This window comes from Capsella rubella, unplaced genomic scaffold (genome assembly GCF_000375325.1).
Source record: "Capsella rubella cultivar Monte Gargano unplaced genomic scaffold, Caprub1_0 scaffold_1, whole genome shotgun sequence".
Classification (NCBI taxonomy): Eukaryota; Viridiplantae; Streptophyta; class Magnoliopsida; order Brassicales; family Brassicaceae; genus Capsella; species Capsella rubella.
In genome coordinates, this window is record NW_006238923.1 from 7,092,632 (window position 1) to 7,113,782 (window position 21,151).

General features: G+C 36.3%; 6 protein-coding genes and 1 non-coding gene across 7 annotated transcripts; 3 read left to right on the forward strand and 4 right to left on the reverse strand.

The window, feature by feature from the left end:
• The first annotated feature begins 1,984 nt into the window (after positions 1 to 1,984).
• LOC17899424 (prolyl endopeptidase) lies at positions 1,985 to 5,566 on the forward strand. Its single transcript, XM_006303856.2, has 11 exons — positions 1,985 to 2,145; positions 2,524 to 2,743; positions 2,833 to 3,033; positions 3,122 to 3,192; positions 3,288 to 3,450; positions 3,570 to 4,163; positions 4,255 to 4,635; positions 4,719 to 4,858; positions 4,948 to 5,083; positions 5,169 to 5,282; positions 5,400 to 5,566. The coding sequence occupies exons 1-11, from the start codon at positions 2,036 to 2,038 to the stop codon at positions 5,463 to 5,465; spliced, it is 2,196 nt and encodes a 731-aa protein (XP_006303918.1). The 5' UTR covers positions 1,985 to 2,035; the 3' UTR covers positions 5,466 to 5,566.
• On the reverse strand, positions 5,558 to 9,331 carry LOC17899491 (putative tRNA pseudouridine synthase Pus10). Its single transcript, XM_006307233.2, has 15 exons — positions 9,085 to 9,331; positions 8,622 to 8,956; positions 8,382 to 8,490; positions 8,091 to 8,202; positions 7,572 to 7,618; positions 7,393 to 7,464; positions 7,175 to 7,243; positions 7,011 to 7,091; positions 6,815 to 6,934; positions 6,656 to 6,730; positions 6,460 to 6,540; positions 6,268 to 6,341; positions 6,115 to 6,175; positions 5,979 to 6,034; positions 5,558 to 5,814 (listed from the first exon to the last, which is right to left on the reverse strand). The coding sequence occupies exons 1-15, from the start codon at positions 9,229 to 9,231 to the stop codon at positions 5,739 to 5,741; spliced, it is 1,515 nt and encodes a 504-aa protein (XP_006307295.1). The 5' UTR covers positions 9,232 to 9,331; the 3' UTR covers positions 5,558 to 5,738.
• Positions 9,332 to 9,382: 51 nt separating this feature from the next.
• On the forward strand, positions 9,383 to 9,454 carry TRNAP-UGG. Its single transcript has one exon. It is a non-coding gene; the product is annotated as a tRNA-Pro (tRNA).
• Positions 9,455 to 10,227: 773 nt separating this feature from the next.
• On the reverse strand, positions 10,228 to 10,824 carry LOC17896810. The gene has a single exon (XM_006305979.2). The coding sequence runs from the start codon at positions 10,809 to 10,811 to the stop codon at positions 10,461 to 10,463; it is 351 nt and encodes a 116-aa protein (XP_006306041.1). The 5' UTR covers positions 10,812 to 10,824; the 3' UTR covers positions 10,228 to 10,460.
• A 1,248-nt stretch (positions 10,825 to 12,072) lies between these two features.
• On the reverse strand, positions 12,073 to 13,286 carry LOC17897276 (dehydrin COR47). The gene is made up of 2 exons (XM_006304051.2): positions 12,807 to 13,286; positions 12,073 to 12,703 (listed from the first exon to the last, which is right to left on the reverse strand). The coding sequence occupies exons 1-2, from the start codon at positions 13,152 to 13,154 to the stop codon at positions 12,263 to 12,265; spliced, it is 789 nt and encodes a 262-aa protein (XP_006304113.1). The 5' UTR covers positions 13,155 to 13,286; the 3' UTR covers positions 12,073 to 12,262.
• Positions 13,287 to 15,616: 2,330 nt separating this feature from the next.
• On the reverse strand, positions 15,617 to 16,824 carry LOC17899883 (dehydrin ERD10). Its single transcript, XM_006304049.2, has 2 exons — positions 16,357 to 16,824; positions 15,617 to 16,263 (listed from the first exon to the last, which is right to left on the reverse strand). The coding sequence occupies exons 1-2, from the start codon at positions 16,702 to 16,704 to the stop codon at positions 15,817 to 15,819; spliced, it is 795 nt and encodes a 264-aa protein (XP_006304111.1). The 5' UTR covers positions 16,705 to 16,824; the 3' UTR covers positions 15,617 to 15,816.
• Positions 16,825 to 18,808: 1,984 nt separating this feature from the next.
• On the forward strand, positions 18,809 to 21,079 carry LOC17899105. The gene is made up of 2 exons (XM_006303387.2): positions 18,809 to 19,187; positions 20,493 to 21,079. The coding sequence occupies exons 1-2, from the start codon at positions 19,075 to 19,077 to the stop codon at positions 20,698 to 20,700; spliced, it is 321 nt and encodes a 106-aa protein (XP_006303449.1). The 5' UTR covers positions 18,809 to 19,074; the 3' UTR covers positions 20,701 to 21,079.
• The last annotated feature ends 72 nt before the right edge of the window (positions 21,080 to 21,151 follow it).

The window sequence follows — 21,151 nt, forward strand, 5'->3', positions numbered from 1 at the left end:
GTGCCGCACACAAAACAAACCCTAGCACTCCGAGTGAAGGATGGCCATCAAAGAACATGTGATGTTTACGAATGGAACGACGAACCAGCCTCCGTCTGAAGAGTTACTAATACAAATCCGATCGCCTAATTGTATATACTATCTCTTACTCTGATCTGGTTTATGAAGCTATTATTATACATATTTTATACGGTGTGGAAAATATATATAAGAATTTAGGTTACACAAAACATTTGGAACGTTTTTACTTTTTAATGTCTATCACATATCTCCAGAATGGACAAAGAACATTTTATGAGAAAAAAACCATATAGTGGATATGACTAGTTGTATATCCGTTGTAATTTTTATCATTCAATCTTACGCTTCATATCTTAATTTACCCCCACTATAGCCAATTTTGACGACCTTTTGATTTATATATAAAAAATCAAATCATATACAGTCACAAACATAAAAAATATCCCAAAAAGCTTAATTTCCACCTCATCAACTAATAGTGTTAGTTCTATAAATTTTATAATACCGTGGTTAGCTAGATCTAAAGATTCGTGTATCAGAGAATTAGTTGTGTCAACATTTTCACAAAGATACTTTAAATTTTGTTTTTTGAAACCAATCTTAATGTGTAATGGATGCCAAGTATAACAACATTATTCTATATCCATTTACACAATTTAATTCGATTTACTTTTTTTGTATACAGAATATAAGACGTAGGAAAAGTAAACATGATAAAGCAGACTTGCAACGGATATGCGAATCTGTCACACGTCGTGCCACTAAATTTGTCTTTTCTAATGCTCTTTTTTTTTTTTTTTTTTTTTTTTTTTGCTAAGTATTTTCTTATGTTCTTCATAGAAAATACTTAGAAAAAAAAAAAAACCAAATGAAAGTAGCTTAGCTTTCTGCTTTCATAACTAATCACTATTAACGCACCCAGCTAACATTATTTGGAGACCGGATCGCTTAATGAGTGAGTTGATAAACCACGGTCGATTAGGAGTTAGGATTAATTAAGAATCTTCAAAATATGATCTATACATACAACATTTCCCAAAAGTATACTACTATACGAACTGAAATAAATACGAATGTGAAAAATATAAATAAAAGAGAATAGAAGCAATTAATGGAAAAAGTTTATAATGGAACTGGGGGCGGCTTAACGTAGTACGTACTACGTACTAGTTAATACGATCGACGTAATCTATATAGTACAAGCAGGCTGGGGTTTTGGTTTATTACATCAGTTGACTAGTCAACTGTGATGACAGATGTTTTAGTTGGTTTTTTTAAAGTCACCAGTAATATTATACAGTGGTAAATATATGTAAATTTTTTTTCTTTTTTTTTTCTTTTTTTTTCCTTTTCTTTTTCTTTTTTTTTCTTTTTTTCCTTTTTTTCCTTTTTTTCATCTTAAGGTTTTGTATCAAATACATTTTTATTTTTTTTGTAAGGATAAAATATCAAATACATTTTATATACATGGGTTTCTCTTTCTTTGGTAATAAATTAAGTGATGAACCTACATCGATGTTATCAATACTTACTAAACATATATTTTAAAAATTTTAATCTTGATTTTTTTTAAAAAAATCAGAACAATATAACTATAGACAGCCAAAATAAAAATAAATAAAGTATGCCATTATGGTTTGAAAAAAACAAAAATGGTCCAAAAAAAAAAGAAGAGAGAAGGTTAGTGCAACAACAATAACAAGTTTTTTTTAAAATGGCAACATAAACCCAAAAAATGTCGACAGGTTCACGAAATATATCGACATAACGCGAGAGAGAGACTCGATGCATCTGTAACTCCCGGCTCTTTCCATTTCTTTTTTTTGGTAATTCGGCTCTTTCCATTTCTTCACGTTTCCTTCTTCTTTCTCTTTTTTCTAATTTCCTTATATATATAGACGCCTGTTTCTTCTTCTTCTTCTTGTTCCTTCTACTACACGAAACTTAACATTACTTCATTAAGTCATTAGTTCTTTTGTTTATTATTCTTGTCGGAAATCTAAATTTAGTTTGAATGGGATCTCTCTCGACATTTGAAGAGCGGCAGCAATATCCGAGGGCGAGGCGTGATGAGTCCGTCGTTGATTATTATCACGGCGTTAAAGTCTCCGATCCTTACCGCTGGTAATAGCTTTTTGCTTTCGTTTCCAACTGCCTCTTTTTTACGCTAACGTTGTTCTTGTTGTTGAGTTTGACGGAGATTCTTATTACCGGTGAGAGATTTTGAATCTTCCGGTCTTATGTTTTGTCGTAGCAAAAGCTTTTCAGATCATGAACCAATCGCGTAACGAGCTTCTTTTTTTGGACCAGCTCTATCGTTATTTTTTTTGGCCCATTATTGATCTTAGTGGACCAGTTGCCAAATTTCTGGACCTATTTTTGTTTGTTTGCTCATTATTATATTTATTTTTTTTCTTTCTGTAAACCGTGTTTCGGTTTGGTCCAACCGTAAACTGGTTTTGGTAGACCAAATTTAAGTTATTATGTTTGGTTCTTTGTTAGGCTGGAAGATCCTGATGCTGAAGAAGTGAAAGAATTTGTGGAGAAGCAAGTGAAACTTTCAGATTCAGTGCTCAAAACTTGCGAGACTAAAGAAAATCTTCATGAGAAATTCACGAAATTTATTGATTATCCTCGTTACGATACGCCCTTTAAGCGAGGGAACTGTTACTTTTACTTCCATAACTCAGGTCTTCAAGCTCAGAGTGTGCTTTATGTTCAGGTGATTTTAATTTTGTATCTCTTCTTCCCATCTCCAATTTCGTTAACTGGGTTTGAGGTTTGAAATTGGGTGTTTTTTTCTGTTTCCAGGATGATTTGGAGTCTGAAGCAGAGATCTTGCTTGACCCCAATACTCTTAGTGATGATGGAACAGTTTCTTTGAACACTTTAGCTATTAGTGAGGATGCCAAGTATTTGGCTTATGGACTTAGCTCTAGTGGTAGTGATTGGGTTACAATCAAAGTGATGAAGATTGAAGATAAGAAAGTTGAACCTGATACTTTATCTTGGGTAAGGTTTCTTCAAGTTGAATTATCTACTCGGTTGTTAGAATTTTCATCATCATTGAGATGAATGAATCTTTGTTCTCTGGATTCAGGTAAAGTTTAGTGGAATTACATGGACACATGATGGGAAAGGTTTTTTCTACAGTCGCTACCCAGCTCCTCTGTGAGTCTTTGGATTAACGATGAAACCTCTGGGTATAAAGCTTGAAAAGTTTTTATCTTTTGTAACTGTTTTGGATTGTGGTTTTGTTTCTGTAGAGAGGGAGAGAAGATAGATGCTGGTACAGAGACTAATTCTAACCTTTACCATGAGTTATACTACCATTTCCTTGGAACTGATCAATCCCAAGATGTTTTATGTTGGAGAGACCAAGAGAATCCCAAACATATGTTTGGATCTAAAGTCACTGATGATGGGAAGGTAAAATTCCAGCCATTTCTCATCCCTCTTGGTGATGATGGTTTCACTTACTGTTTCTTCTGATGCAAAAAGTCTTAAGTTTTAGTTTGATTGTTGATCCAACCATTATTCAAATGCAGTACTTAATCATGATAATTGAAGAAGGTTGTGATCCTGTAAACAAGGTTTTTCACTGTGATCTCTCATCACTTCCGAAAGGTCTAGAAGGTTTTAGAGGAAGCAGCGCTCTGCTTCCATTTGTTAAGCTTATAGACACATTTGATGCACAATACATTGCTATCGCAAACGACGAGACATTTTTTACTTTCTTTACCAACAAAGATGGCCCAAAGTACAAATTAGTTCGGGTTGATCTGAAGGAACCGAGCATTTGGAGTGATGTTATCGCAGAACACGAAAACGATGTCCTCTCAACAGCTTCTGCAGTTAATGGAGATCAACTGGTTGTTAGCTACATGAGTGATGTAAAACACATCCTACAGATTAGAGACTTGAAATCCGGTTCCTTGCTTCACAGATTACCTGTAGATATTGGCTCCGTATGTGGTGTTTTTGCTCGGCGTAAAGACACCACCTTTTTCTTTAGGTTTACAAGTTTCCTTACACCTGGGATGATTTACAAATGTGACTTATCCCATGAAGTTCCAAAAGTCACAGTATTTCGTGAAATCGCTGTACCTGGATTCGATAGAACAACATTTCATGTTTCTCAGGTGAATATAAATGCTTTCTCCATTACCAAGTTATGAATCTGCAATACAAACTTTAATTTTGGATCCATGTATCTGTTACTATGATTTGTAGGTCTTTTATCCGAGTAAGGACGGAACAAAGATACCGATGTTTATCGTGGCTAGAAAAGATATAAAGCTAGATGGCTCGCACCCGTGTTTACTCTATGCATATGGAGGATTTAGCGTAAGCATGACACCATTTTTCAGTGCAACCCGCATTGTGCTTAGTAGGCATCTTGGTGCTGTGTTCTGTTTTGCAAACATCCGTGGTGGAGGTGAGTATGGTGAGGAATGGCATAAATCAGGCGCTCTTGCCAGTAAGCAGAACTGCTTCGATGATTTCATTTCCGGGGCAGAGTATTTGGTTTCCTCTGGTTATACACAACCGAGGAAACTTTGTATCGAAGGTAGCAGTAACGGTGGGATTCTAATAGGAGCTTGCATTAATCAGGTAACGAGGGTAAAAAATATTCACCTCATAAATATAGCAATCACATAGTTACATAAAGACTTTTGTAAATTGTGCCTATGCAGAGACCTGATCTCTTTGGATGTGCTTTGGCTCATGTCGGGGTTATGGACATGCTTCGATTTCACAAGTTTACCATAGGACATGCTTGGGCTTCTGAATTTGGTTGTTCCGACAAGGAAGAGGAGTTCCATTGGCTGATAAAGTAAGCCTTTTATTATGGTTACCTTAAAAGCTTCCCTCATTTGGTAGATTTAAAACATATCTGATGGTTTTAATCTATAAAATAATAAGGTATTCGCCTCTGCATAATGTGAAGAGGCCATGGGAACAGAAGACAGATCGGTTTGTTCAGTACCCATCAACCATGTTGTTAACTGCAGATCACGATGATAGAGTCGTCCCACTTCATACTTACAAGTTGCTTGCGGTAAGTCTCTCAGCTTCTTGTTTGCTTTTTTGTATCTTCCTCTTCTTCTTCATCTACCAATTAAAATCCGATTTTGCTTTCGCAGACAATGCAATATGAGTTAGGTTTAAGTTTAGAGAATAGTCCGCAGACGAACCCTCTAATTGCTCGAATAGAAGTAAAAGCCGGGCATGGAGCAGGACGTCCAACACAGAAGATGGTACCTATCAATAATTAAACTTACGAATTTTTTGTTTGAAGTTATTGTTCAATATGAATAAATGCTTTGCGAAGTGTTTAATAACAATAACAGAGTAATGTTTGTGAATTGCAACAGATTGACGAAGCTGCTGATCGATATTCGTTCATGGCGAAGATGGTGGATGCTTCATGGATTGACTAATATTTACACAACGAGATTAACTTATCTTTCTTATGTTTTTGAGAGTGCTACAACTGTACAAGTATTCTTCTATTCGGCTAATACAATCACCATTACCCTTACATATATTAAGCAATTATTTCCGAGTAAAGAGTTTTTTGTATTTTAACTAATCACCATTTTCACGTTTTTGTTTTGTGTAATAAAAAAAATACAAAACAATTATGATAATTCTAGTTTTCCACAGGAAAACAACATAAAATCAGGAAGAGCTTGGGGATTTAACTTGGCATTTCATGAATCGCCCATTTTCACATCAGTCACATCTAGCTGTATAATCTCAGCCCTGCAACCTAAAATTGATCCCATGCTGCAACCAAAATAAAATAAACTCTCTTTAATTAAAATGTTTAAATGTTTATCTTTGATGCTATTCACACAAAACTACCTTTTTTACACGCAACTACTCTCTTTAAAAAATGCCTAGAATCAAATCTAAAAGATAGAAGGGAGCTCTTTTTATTATCATTATACCTGGGAGTGGTACGACCAAGATCCCCGTGTACAAATTCTTTGATGTATGTCCCAGCCTGCATTTTTGAAAAGTTAATTTGGCTCATCTTATAAAGTTATGATAGTTAAAAGGAGGTGGGTTAGAAGATATTGCAACCTGAGTGCATAGATGCAATAGAAAGTACTGAGAGTGTCCTTTTATCTTGTCGACTTTCATCCTAAGTAGTGGAACCACAAAGACTGACTATTACTAAATAGAACAAGTTTCAATATAAGTAAAATTTGAAATTTACGATAGATTATCACTTACCAATGTATAATCTTTTCACGGTCCAATGGACTTCGTCGGTGAAGCACTCTTACTGGTGTCTTCTGCAAGATTTTCTGCAGTGAAATAATAATATAGAAGAAATAAGTCACTTTGTATTTGAAACAAAGAACGGGGTTGAGGATAGACAATTGACCGTTCCTATCCTTAACAATGATTAAAGAAATGACTCACCAGTTCTTTCAAGGAAGAAATTGAATTGAAGTCTTTCTCTTCAAGTGGCCGAGAAATCCATACAAGTGCAACATACTGCTTCTGCATACATAAAAAACAGTGAAGTGGTTGGTCGATAAGTTTTCATTACATTTTCTAATTGAAGTATTAGTTAAGTTAAGGTAACAATATTCCAAAAGGATTTAACAATGCTGACCTGCTTCTCTGCTTCTCCTTCACGCATCATCGCCCAACACTGACTTCCGATACATTTAAGGTCTTTTACTCCGACCTGTAGCCAAAATACTGCTTGTAAGCTTACAAGGCAGACATAATCAATTGATGCAGCAACTGTGTACAATCAGTTAGGCCTTACTAGTTTTTTTTCTGAGTTATTTATCTTTTCTTCAATCTCCTTCAATGACTGTTCAGATGGGCACTGGCGGGAATTCTGAACTTCGATTAAGAAAGGTCTACCTGAACCCAACATCCGTACCTGAAGAGAACTCTTATATTATCAGCATAAACTTGTTGAATATGAATATGATGGCAGAAAAGGGTAATTCTCTCACATCAATATCTTCTCTGCCAGCAGCATGGAACTTGTAGGAATCCCCAAGGCATGCTGGAAGAATGTTTCCACCAAGTATCTCCTGAAAATATATAAACATCGATTGAGGTCACTGTTTTTATGAATAATATAAAAAAATCCAGATGACCTCTAAGAGACTACTACCTCAACAGATGCTTCGCCCATTCTTTCATCATCAATAATCCATCGTGATTGACTAACATTTCTGGAGTACTGCAAGGATAAGATCAAACCATCAATCATAGATCTTCAATAAGAGGTTATGCTCGGTCATCACGGAATATATTTGGTACCAAACTACAATTTTACACACAAATCAAAGTTACAAACACTGCCTCAAAAACATGAAAAAAGTGACTTACTTTAAAGTATCTACCACTAAAAAAGATAGGCATCTTGTTGCAATGAACTGAAAAGATGCATGGTTCATACACCTGGTAATATAAGAAAGAAGAAAACATGAGTTTTTGTTAGCCAACTAATGACAACCGGACATAAGAATGTTTTACTCAATATAAATCTATGGGTTAAAACATGCAACCTTTTCAAATGAATTCTCTGAAATAGAATTTGATCCATTCTCTGCGTCTGCATATAAATATAATACAGTTAATGAATGGCATTTGGAGACTCTGAAGTTTGATCCAGAGGGATCTAATGTACTATCTCCACAAAAACTGTAAGAAATTGATGTAGATGGGCACAAGATCCGGAAAGCGTATAAACCATCACATGGACTCAAGGAGGCATATGCACTTTAAAATAAGTATTACATCTATGCAATACACTGAAGTAGTGCAGATAAAGTGGTCGATAATTGTATATTACCTCCTTGGACTTTGAAAGAAAACTCAAAGAGCCTTCAGAAGCAACCATAAAAGAATTTCGTACTTGAATGTCAAATTTTATTTCAGTAACAAACTCCTTATATATCACAAGTATGGGTGACATGTCAAGCAATTATGTATCCACTATCCACCATGTCATTAACTATTAATGAATTCGGAGTCCAAGAAAAAGATTTAACGGAGTACTAAGTAATTGTAGAGTCTCAACATACCTGTTTTCCTCCTCTTACTTTCATGTGTTGTTTTAGAAACACCCGGAGCCTCGTCTGATGCTTCAGAGTATGTCAAACGGATGTGAAAAGAGCTTGAATCTGATTGAGCGCCCTGCAAAACTCAAAACAGAGAAAACATGCAAAGACTTCAGTTTTGTTTTCTGGCCGGAGATTGTGAAGTTATAACACTTTTGTTGTATAAGATACTAAGCAATAGAAACATAGGTGAAACCTAAGCAACTCAAAACAATTTCCAAAACAAAAACCAATTCAAACAGATCAGCGACTCACCAATGATGCTTTAAGTGGATCCAAGACTAGAAATTTCAAGGCGTCCTTTACAGAAATTTTGTCGCGCTGCAGCCAACCTTCGTCGCTATACTTTCCTTTAAGGTATGACCTATAAAGGTAGAAACATCAACACTAGAAGGAGAACCAAAACAAGCAGAAGAGGAAGAAACTCTAAAGGTAGTACAATGCAAATATGCTCATAAACCAAGACCTTATAACATGAATGCAAATAAGACTTACAAGACTGCACGTTCATTGTCCGTGATAGTCGATGGCACAGAGACTTCAAGACCAAAGCTATCGAACTCATGACGATCCTGCTTCACCAAGTCCGTTATCCTTGCAACGTAATCACTACTAGTATCCGCTTTCACCAGCTTTTGTTCAGCATCGGAAAAAACGAATTGCAATATACCTAAACAAACAATGCAGATTCTAGAACAACTAGATTCCGATGAACCTGTTTCATCATCAACGGCGTTTAGCCAGCTGCGTAGAGCTGAAGTCGAGACTGAAGAGACATCAGAATCAAAAGCCTCGACGGCTACCAATCGGAATATACATCTCTCGCAGACCTAAACCAGAGAACATACAGATGGACTTAATAAAAATCGAATTCGTAAAGTGATTGGAAGCGGGGTCGAAGAATATGTCAGAGATACATAAACCTAACAACGTGAGAGTAAGGAATAAGAAAACGCACCCCGAGTGATAGAAGATCTTTGACAGCACCAGAATGCAGAGATCGAGCTGTTTCGTACACGCGCCGAGTCTTAGAGTCACCATGGCTTACGAGGCCGTTGGGCAAGCTCACTGAGTCGCCGCCGGCAGGTACTGTTTCGTCGGACATTGGTTTTGAAAAATTGTAGAAGGCGGCGTCTAGCAAATTAGCAGCCAAATTCCAGTGAACTTAATTCAGTTTCTCTTTCTCGGGGCAAAAGAAACAGGCTACTAGAGTTCTATATTAACCATTAATATGTAATACAACAAACAAGCAAAGAGGGCGTTTGGTCTAGTGGTATGATTCTCGCTTTGGGTGCGAGAGGTCCCGAGTTCGATTCTCGGAACGCCCCTCTTCCTTTTTATTATAAATATTTTCTTTTGCTGTAACATTACATTGTTAGTCAGTAACATTTATTTTTTTCAGAGTAAAATATCTTTGTATTACAGATAACAATGGGGGAAACTGATACAATACTTTCTTTTATCTCTTTCTATCTAACTCTCATGTCACTCAAACCAGTCTTTTTGTTGGTGTCCACTATAGCCCTGCCACAATGAAGAGCGTTCGTAGGGATTTGGTATTCATCTCTGAGAGAAGTCGAGTTTGTATAGACTCGCATGTAAAACTGTTGTCCCAGGTATTGTCTTTCCCACAACTCTGATCTTAGGTTCCACATTCCTACGTTGTCTAGTGCCACGTGTATGCACTATGATCAACGTTTCGATGTTTTTTTAATATGCGTGGAATACTTGAAAAAATTATCTTTAAAGAAGGGATGGAGTATTTGATTAATAGGAGCTGAAAATTGAAAGAATACCTAATCTTAGGGTTAGCATAACAAATTCTGCGAAATATTCTCCCTGACCATCTACTTCAGCAATCCGTTTTACTATCTAGCGAAGTAAATTATCATCAGCAGCAGATCATACTCACCAATACCAATGTTCAATAAGTACTAAATAGATTTGTTTGATTCAAGAGATCAATGTTGACAACTTCCAACCTAGTTTCCAAGCTCAAGCATTGAAAATCTACTTATTATTGTTGAGTTATAACCCAAATCTCTTCAATCAGAACTCTTCTAAAAAAACGCAGTGAAAGTGTTCGATGAAATGCCTCAAAAAAAAAACATGATCACAACAAAGTAAATCATTTCACGTAACCTGTTTTTAAAAGATAAAATCAAAACCATACACCACTGTTCTCCTACTCATTAATTTGCTAAAGCCTTCCAATCTAGAGAAAAAGGAAGAACAGAGCCATTACAGTCGAAGTCATCTGATACTTAGGACTACAATAATCATGAGTAAGAAAACCATAACCTCATTGACCGTATATCAATCAAAATTCTCCGATCACTTCTTATCGTCACCGAACAGTAGACGGAGCCGAGAAGCAAAGACGCCGGTAGAGTCAATCGAAGCTTGATGAAGAAGATCGCTCTTGATTTTACTCATACGATCCGTCAAACTATCATGCTCCTTCTTGAGAACAGCCGTGTCTTCCTCCTGATCGTGGATTCTGTACTTCTGACTTACCGATCGGAAGCTCAGAAGCAAAATTCCAGTCATGGCGAAGAACTGGAAGAAGCTTTGCCTGTTTCTCTTCACATTCTCAATGAATCCAGAAGCTACGGCAGTTAACGCCTTCGCCGGATCTTTGCCGGTGAGTGGATCAACGGATCCCTGTGGCGCCGATGAAGCCATTTTTGGTTACTTTCTGATATAAACAAAAGAGGAATGTGAGAAATCTGTCACGAAGAAAGAGAGTGATAAAAGGGTTCTCGTATGGTTTGGGCTTTTTATGGCATCAATTTAGGCCCAACTAAAAAAAGCCTACCCTTTTAAGTGATTTTGTAGCATCAATTTAGCTTGTCTGTTGTGTTTCAGTTCATCCCAAGATGGCCCAGCATACTGCAAAATCAAAGAATGAGACTAAATGATACAATGAGCTGAAAGAAAGTTTCTATCATTTGGAAAACTTTAAGGTAGTAATTTACTTCGTTAACTTTGGCCGCATAAACCACAACTCTAGCTCTGCAAGCCCAGACTTGACAAATTCTCCATTGCTGAATGTACAACACTCTTTAGTCTTTACGCAGTAGAACTGTAGAAGACTATTTGAAGATGTTAAGGGAGAAAAAGAGTAAGAAAACTGGTTGACCACGGTCTAGCCTTCAGAAGGAAATTGGGCAATAAAAACAGTAACCTTTTTTAGTTTACTGATGACAATCCAAGTGATACGTTTATGTCTTGTATAGTGACAAGTATCGGTAATAAAGTGCGTAGGAGCCATTAGATGTTTACTTTTAAAGTATTGTTACCTGTTAAACAATTGCACATTGATGAACGAGAAAGTTTGAGTGTGTATCTTTTGGATGAGTACCAAGGGAACCTGTGTAAACCATCGAACACATGAGAATTTTAGGAGTTGAAAACAGATCAATGTCATGGTAGTTTTACTGTTTCCTTACATAGATTTCTTTCAATTATGGCAAGAAGTGAATTGATCAGACCATCAATAATGCTCTACCAGATCTTTGCCTTTGCATATACCTCCTTTTGAAATTCTCTGTGCCTGAAGTTCAGCATTGGACAGAACAAAAACTTGTAAAAAGAGTAAAACACATTTACATCAGCATGCAAAGGCAGAAAGCTAGTGGTCACAGCTTTCGCAAACAATGTAAAGACAGGAAAAATAGAGACATCAACGAAACCTGAATGCACAACTTCCGTAATAAGTGGTTATAAGACGTAAATATTCTATCTTTCTGAATGATGTAAGAATTTAGTTACAAGTATTTGTCCACACATTCTTTTTTTTTTCTTGATGATACATGTCATCATTAATTTGAAACTTTTGTCAATTCGAGGTGATCATGTGAATAACGTAATCACCAAACGTAGGTAGAATATGCGAGAAGTCTTATGGAATTACCAACTGAAAGTTATACACACACAAATCACATAAAACTCTAAAACAATAACCATATGCAAACCTTGTATATATATAAAAGATAAAAATGAAAATACAAAACACAGGATCAAATGAAAGCCACAAGAACAACTTAAAAAGAAAAAAGAGAAAGATAATGATCACAAAAACACAACAAATGTCCCACTCCCAATATCATTATTTCATCCTTTCATCATTTTGCTTAAGCAGACTCTTTTTCTTTCTTCTCTTCCTCTGTCTTGGCGTGATAACCTGGAAGCTTCTCTTTAATCTTTTCGATGATTCCCTTCTTCTCCGCCGGTTGCTCCGTCGAGTGTCCTACGGGGTGCTCAGTTACAACAAGTGGCGTGCTGGTTGGGACAGGTGAATCCTCTGTCTCCTTGTCGTTGTGGCCTGGAAGCTTCTCCTTGATCTTATCCATTACTCCTTTCTTTTCTTCGCCCTCGGTTTCGTGATGCTCCACCACACTCTCCGATACTGGTACCTGGATGGTGCTGACGACTGGTACGTCATGATCCTCTGTTTCCTTGTCGTCGTGGTGGCCTGGAAGCTTCTCTTTGATCTTATCCATTACCCCTTTCTTCTCTTCTTCTCCTTCAACGGTCTTCTTCTTTTTCTTTTCCTCACCTTCTTCATCGCTTGACTGTTAGATATTCAAACCATGAGTATGATTATTACTTCAGCTCAATCAAGATCGATTAATAAATCTCTTATCATATAATCTCTTATCATAAATCTTTACTTACAGAGGAAGAAGAGCTGTTGGATCGGTGAAGCTTTTCGATGACACTAGGCTTGTTCTCCTCATCTTCTTCGGTCTTCTCCTGAAGCTCCTCGAGGAGAGTAATCTTGTTCTCCTTCACTTCCTCGTGCTCCGCAGCTAACGCCGGTTCTGAGATCTGAGCCTTATGGTCGAACTCAGACTCGAGCGTCGTAGTCTCTTGAGGTTTCACTTCCTCTTTCTTCTTGCTCAAGAAATCGAACATCCCACGATCCGTAACCTCTGGTGTAGTAGTAGTGGTTGATGGCTCTTCTGTTGTTGCAACCTTTGGGGTCTCGTGCTCGGGAACGTTGTTCTTGTATTCTTCCGCCATAGTTATAATCTGAATGGATTGAAACGGTTTGATAAACAGAAAATTTAAAGAACTTTGAAGTTGCTAAAAAAGATTGGTTTTGAAGAGGTATGTGTGAGATGATGAGTATCGATGTTTGAGATGAGAGAAGAGAAGAGAGTTGGGTTTTATATAGTGTGTGTGAACTGTGAAGAGAAGGGTCCAGGCCAACGCGGAGGTCACGCTGTAAAGATTTAATTATTTTTCTAATAAAGCAAAGTATCGATGGATATTTATTTTATTTTAAATTGCAGGATGACCCCAATTGTTTAAGTCGGTAGCTGAATATCATGATATCACCACTTTTTTTTTTTTCTCTTAAGATAAAGGATTACAATGTTATTAAAATATTAGATGAAGAGTTAAACTAATATTAGATATTAGCATAGTCATGTACTTTTCATCTACAGGGAGCTGTATCGGACGAACTATGGTTTCGTGGCCCAAGTGCCACCTTGTAATTTTATTATATGATTTAAAAATAGATAACAGATGTACATATAAGTAAAGAGTGTTTGGAATAGACTAGGAATATAATTTAGTGGTTTGGAATTTGGTTTTGATGTTATGTCACCATCCTTATTCAAACCTTTTGTAAGGCGAAAAAAAAAAGAACTAAGTAGACAACTCTTACAATTTTGAACATTTCTTTTATAATGTTTTTGTATAAAAACTTTTTTGATCATATCCCTCTATGTTGAATAATTCTCTATAGATGTTCAAACTTATAAAGAGATGTTTTCGACTCTTTTAAAGACTTTGTGGTTAAATCTGTAAAATAGGGTAAAATTACAGTACCTTGTTAAAAAAGTTATCATTACAATAAAATAAAGAGGAAATAATTAACTATTAACAGCTTTTAACAAAACCATAAAATTCACGATTCGTGGCAATACATCATTGATACCTCTGATAAGAAGAAACGTTAAAAAACCGAAGTAGAAGAAAAATGAGAATAATGAAGAAAGGCATCAAATTTCAACCAATATATGAGCAACACGTGTCTTAAGAGGTGTGAAAAGGGAACTCAATGGTCGGTTTTGATTGGCTAAAACCAATGGATGTCGGTCATCTCGGCCTACTGATTTGTAGATATTTTTTTGAGTGTTAAATTACTAATTTGACATTACCTCTTAATCAAATTAAAAAACGTTACCAAAAAAGATATTTACATATATGCAGCAAACTAAATTTTTGTTTCGTAGTCAGATATTTATTTATGCGCGATGATGATGTCCTTTTTTTTATTGTATATAAAACAAGATTAAACAGATGGTGGCATTTGAGAACGCACAAATTTCTTTTTTTTTTGTTTGGTTAAACTCATTAAATAATGATTAATGAATCGTGTTCAGTTGAAAGATTTAAGACGTCGTGCCACATTTTAATAAATTGAGACGTTTCATGAACACGCGACCCGTTGTTTATTAGCAGGGCCAAATTTTTAAGAAATTTTAGGTGTTGGGGCTGTCACTCTACCGACACATACCAAACAAAGCAATCGTTTTCGTTGCCAAAATTTGGTTTAATTAATTTGTCGTCTTACCCAAAATCTATACTCCATTTGTAAATGTTTTACGACATAGCATAAAAGTTTGTGCATCAGATTTAAACCGTCAGCCAAAATTGTCCATATTTCCAAATAATAAAATATGGAAGTAGGAAAAATGAATGGAGATGTAATCGAAAAACAAATACAATATTGAATCTCATATTGTATAGACCAATATCAAACCGGTTTTATGTATCTGAAAACCCAAAAAAAAAAAAAAACCAATACCATATCAAATCATTGGGGACTAAATATGCAGCACTGCCATTTATAAGTTGTGCCAATGGTTTACCAATAAGGTTACCAAAACGGATCAATCAAAGCCTACGGTTCTGTTTGACAACAAGCACATGATGCACACACTTATATGGCCTGATTATGCGTCTTTTTTTTTTTTTATCAACATTGGGCCACAATTGGTCGGCCCATTAGCCAAATCCCTACAAATATGTAGGGAGCGGGATTCGATCGGTGGTGTGATGGTGTCTGTCCAACAGTGGACTTATCAATTGCCACTAGACTAAGGACACTTCACGGCCTGATTATGCGTCTATCTCCCTTTTTCTTCAGTGTGCATGTTGCGTGGGTTTCAACTTTGAACCCTGATTTGGTGAAACGATAATGATACTATACACTCCTTACAAATTTTGAAACGTTGGTTCCACGGTTCGTTTACTAGTTACAGTAAGTAATCCCTACGTTCATTTGTGTAAAACAATACTATATATATATGTCTGATCTTGTACTACCATTATATAAATGGGTGTCTTTTGAAATGTTTTATGGGTGTATCTCCCTAAATCGATAGTTTAAAGATTTCCCAATATCAAGCGTATGCATGATCAGATTTATACATGAGAAAACATCGCACACAATATAAAGACCCCATTGATTTTTATGAAAAACAAATTTTTAAAGATTTTTTTTTTTTTTTGGACAAAAACAATTTTTATAGATTAAAACACAAATGATACATAAACTTTGCGACAAGCATAAGAAAAAGAGAAAAGAGAGAATGATAACGAAAACACAACAAACGTCCCACACTCCCACTCCCATATCACATTATTGATCATGTTTAATTACTTTTGCTTAAGCAGACTCTTTATCTTTCTTCTCCTCCTCTGTCTTGGCATGATAACCTGGAAGCTTCTCTTTGATCTTATCCATGAATCCCTTCTTTTCCTCCGGATGCTCAGCTATGGGAGTTGCCGTTTCAACCAGCGGCGTGGTGTTGACGACCTCTGAGTCCTCTGGTTTCTTGCTGTGGCCAGGAAGCTTCTCCTTGATCTTATCCATTAGTCCTTTCTTCTCTTCTTCCTCTGGTTTTTGATGCTCTACCGAGTGTGGTGCTGGCATGCTGGTGACGACCGGTACGTCATGACCCTCTGGTTTTTTCTCGCCGTGAGGAAACTTCTCTTTGATCTTATCCATCACTCCTTTGTTCTCTTCCTCTGTTTTCTCATCTCCTTCAAGGATCTTTTTCTTCTCCTTCTTCTTCTTTCTCCTCTCACCGTCTTCACCTTCTTCATCGCTCGACTGTTCAAAGAAATTCATATTTCAAAACCATGAGTTTCTTTGTTTCCTTGCTAACCACAAAAAGCTAACAAACTAATAAAAACTTTTACTTACAGAAGAAGAAGAGCTGTTGGATCGGTGGAGTTTTTTGATAAGACTTGGCTTGTTCTCTTCTTCCTCCTCGTGCTTCTGGTGAAGCTGCTCGAGGAGAGTAGGCTTATGTTCCTTCTGTTCCTCTTCTTCGTGCTTCGCCACGAACGGCTCTGGTTCAGAGATCTGAGTCTTGTGCTCGAACTCGGACGCGAGAGTAGTCGTCTCTTGAGGCTTCACTTCCTCCTTTTTCTTCAAGAAATCGAACATTCCCCGTTCCTTAATCTCTGGCGCTGCCGTTGATGACTCCTCTGTTGTTGCGACCTTAGGGGTCTCGTGCTCGGGAACGCTGTTCTTGTACTCTTCCGCCATAGTGTTAACCTTGAATTGAATGAACGGTTTAAAGAAAAATAATAAACAGAAACTTGGAAATTCGATTTGAGCTTTTAAGTTGCTTTTACGATAGTTTTGAAGAGCTGTATGAGTAATGAGTATTAATGCGACGAGTAGGGGGATTTATATAGTGTCAAGAGAAGGGTCCAGGCCAACGCGGAGGTCACGCTGTTTAAGATTTTAAGTTTTGAAAAAAGTAAAGCAAAGGACGAATACTATTTCTTAAATTGCAGAATGAACCCCCATTTCTATGACGTCGGTGGATGAATTGAATAGTATGTGTGTGAACGATATTATTATATGATATTGATATATATAAATGAAGAGTTATAAAGTAATAATACTATTAGCATAGTCATTTAGCTTTTTAGATCACGGGAGATGTATGAATAGGAGTTTGGTTGGTTTACATGGTGGTCGACGTAACCTCCTTTATATTTTATGAAATCGATTGTGTATAACAAAACTAGTTTGATAAGAGATATATAAAGAATTTGAATGGATTAGGATATAAATAATGTAGTGGTTAATTTGAACTAGTCTTTGTTTTCATATTGAGTTTTTGCCTTTATGTTCTTTTTAAAAAAGAGATCAGATAGTTGTATATATGTGTTCAACAAGGAGAAGAATGCCGGATTACAATGTTAATTAGCAGATTCTTAATCAAGCACGTAAAGAATTTGGAGAAGAACATCAAACTTCAAAAGGGATGTTTGACAACTCTTTCAAGACTTGTGAGGTTGTTTTTTAAGAAACAACAAAAATAACGGGTGAAAATTGCAATACATTCTACGAAATGAATCATCAAAACAAAAATAGCGGGTTGGTCAGACCGAGCTATTAGCAGGTTCAACTAGCCATAGTAGTCACGCCACGTGGAAACATCAGAGATGTAGGAGAAACTGAAATAATGTGGAAATGCATAGACTTAAGCCAATAGATAATGGACACGTGTCTGATGAACGGTACAGGAGACCACAACAATGGTCGGTTTTGATAGATGTCGGTCATGTGGACCCTATAGACTTCTGTATCCACGTCGGTAAAAGCTAGATTTTTTCAGATATTTTTTTTCGTGTTAATTACTTACTATAAGACTATAAAGTGACATTTTAAAGCTGTTTTAAAAAATGACATTGTTACTACTCTAAAAATTATCCTTTTTAAGACGTTACAATTAGAAGAACAAAAAAACATGCAGCCAAGTGAATGAACTAGTTTTGCTATTTGAAATAGTAAAGAAAATTAAATAATATTATGCATGTGGTTAAGGACGTAAGCTTTGTCCATTTGTATATTAAAAATGAGACTATGATGGGGTGCATTGAGAACGCACCATTTCGGATTTGGCATACATTTATTATTTAAGATAAAATGAATGTATCGGGTTCGGTTGAAAGATTCAATTCGATCGACGACATATGCCACATACTTAATTGAGACGTTTCCATACACACGCAACTCGTAACATAACGATACGAATCGCTTTTTTTTCTTTCTTTCTTTTAGGCTTTGGGACGGACACTGTACCGACACATACCAAACAAAGCCATCGTTTTCGTTCCTAAATTGACAACTAAATCACCTAGGATATACCTCATCAATATGGAAATACTACCTTTACAACTAAACAGAAATATAAGAATCAACCTAGAAACAAAGATCAAAGATATATCGCTTGATGTATATATCGTTTATTAATCCAATTTTGGTTTCTCCACTTACCATTTTCTTAACAAATTTAAACCGGAAATAGATGTAAAACATCGCATGCAATTATCCTCCCTAAATTTCCTACATTTTAGTATAATGAGACAACTGTACCCCAAATATAGAACAATTTTATAGAACAAAGACACAAAATGATCTAACTCCATTACATTTTTACGTACACGTAACGGCAGCCTTTTTCCTATTTAACGAAATATATTTTGTTTTCGTTTAAGATCTCGAAAGGCCCAAATGTGTAAATAAATAATACATCATTACCTTAACATGGGCTTCTAAATGGGCTATATGGCTTCTAAATTAAAGTCGGGTCGAACCGGAAAGTTATAACCCGACCCGAATATTTTTGACACCGAGACGGAGAGGAAAGGAGGAAGAAGAGGTGTTTTTTGACGCCTAACGAACTCTATACGAATCGAAATCACTGGTTTCGTCTCTGATTTTTTTTGTGAATCTGCAGAGGTGTTTCCCGTTGCTGGATTCTTCGATTTCGAATCGCGTCAAGCAGAATTGATCTTCAGTCTCGTGTGTCTCCGGCTATATTAGTCGACTGAGAAGAGAAGGTGACTTTTTTTTGTTTTTGAGGGGGTGAAATCGGAGAACGCTGCAATAGGGAAAGAGATGATAACAAGATCGAATCTAGCAGAGCAGCTCAGGGAATACCAGATTCGATCAAAGCATGATTGGGCATCTGTTTCTTTCTTCTCTTCCACCTCGAGTTTTTCTTCTTCTAGGTGACGATTATTATTGCTTTTTTTCTTCTTTATGATTCGAGATCTGTTGTGCATTTTTGTTTTGAAATTATGGTACAGTTTGTGTTTATTCGCTGGATGTTAGCTTTCTGGTTGCATAATGCTTAGAGAATTGGATTTGGTTTGTGTGAATTTTACATTTGGAAGTTAGGGTTCTGGAGATCTGAAGGTAACTTTCGTATCGGGAAATAGAAACTTCTCAAATTCGTGGGTTCTACTCATCTTATATGATCCTGATTTACAGAATTAGATTCCACCTCTTTGATAAATATGCACAAAGAATTCCGATTTAGAAGATATAGGAATTGGATGTTTGTCTCTGTTTAGCCGTCCAAAGTTTACCTGGCGATGAAAGATTTGGTAGTCCGTCTAAGGAATGCATAACTTTAGTAAAGCATGAAACTTTAAGACAATTTCAAGTTCATTGCATATTATATACACACAGTAAGGAAAATATGAATCATAGAGCCAGAGGAGTGTGATTTGATATTTTTTTTCTATCGTAATTATATTAAGTCAAGCTAGCTGGTTTGTGACCTTAATGCGACTTTTGACATTGTCAGTTTAGACGAGCTGTAGTTAGTTCTGTATCCAAAGTAACAATAGGTCTTCCAGTGTAGTGTGTTTATTAGAGTATTCAGTCTAAATACTTTTTTTTTTTTTGTTTAACTCGATTGATATTGGAGAGTATACTTAATGCTACCATCCAAATGTTGTTATCTCGATGCATGGCATGATTATGTCTGTTATTCGGGTATATTATTTTAGTTTCATTATGGGATCAGCAGCCGTTCATGCTTAGCACTGCGAGCTTATCGGGTTTAGTGATATATGGACAGATAAGATAGAGAGTAAGAGTAGTAATGCACCTCTGTATTTCTTCTGCATCTGACCTCTTTCCTCTTCAAATCGCCTTCCCGCTCATATACACTGTGGTTCATTCCCTTTTCTAACGAAGAAAGAGCTAATTATCATTATTTACAATATATGTGTACTTGTCTTTCCCCTAATATTAGTCCCATATGTTTCTGTCATATGATTACGTAGACCAAACTCTTGAATTTTTTCGTTCTAAAATTGGTTACACTGGTTAATTGGTTTACATCTCTTTTTCAAGATTCAATCCCATTTTCTGATGTTGAGTTGGTCGAGAGTCTCTTTTTTCTTATCTCTTACAATCATGATTGAGTCCATTGTTGTTTGACTTTTACTTAGTAAGCTTCACTAACATGTACAGATCTTTATGAGTTATACATCACTAATGAGCTTCTATTTGGTTTGATTCAGGGTGGATGTTGTAGTCTTTGTCATCTGGGAGCTAGTCATCTTAGCATTCTTAGTGTTTTCAGCGGTTTCCTTGTACTTCAAGCGGTTACAGCTCGCATTCATCTTGGTATGCGTAACTTTGCTGCTACTAATTTGCATGAAGGTCACAAAGCAAGTAAGGTTAGCCAGAAAGAAGAAGCGAAGGATGCTGCTTCCGCTATCTATGTAAAGTTGCAACATCTTCTTCATCCATATGAGACTTTGCAACCATTATCTCTTAGCCACCAAACTCACCTCCTCGTTTACTGTGCTACTCTACTTGCTGCTTTAATGGATGAAGATGACAATTATGCTCACAGCACGGGGTTTAGAGGTTTGAGTCCAGGTCAGGGTGGATGAGCTGGAAAATTTCAGGGTCTAGGGTTTTAGAGTCAGACGATCATTTTTTTGATTAGGGTTTGGCTGCAAATCTGGTTTTGTTCAGAGAAAAATGTGTTCGAAAGAGTTGTGTTTCATGTGTAACTGTGATTGTGAAATTCAAAAGGGTTTAGCCTAAACAAATGAGGAAAAATATAATATCCAAGCTTGCATTATTTTTCAGAGGGTAATTTCTCTGGTTTTCTATTTTGGTATATGAAACAACAAATAAACCAATCTTTTTCTACAAAACTTTGTTTTGC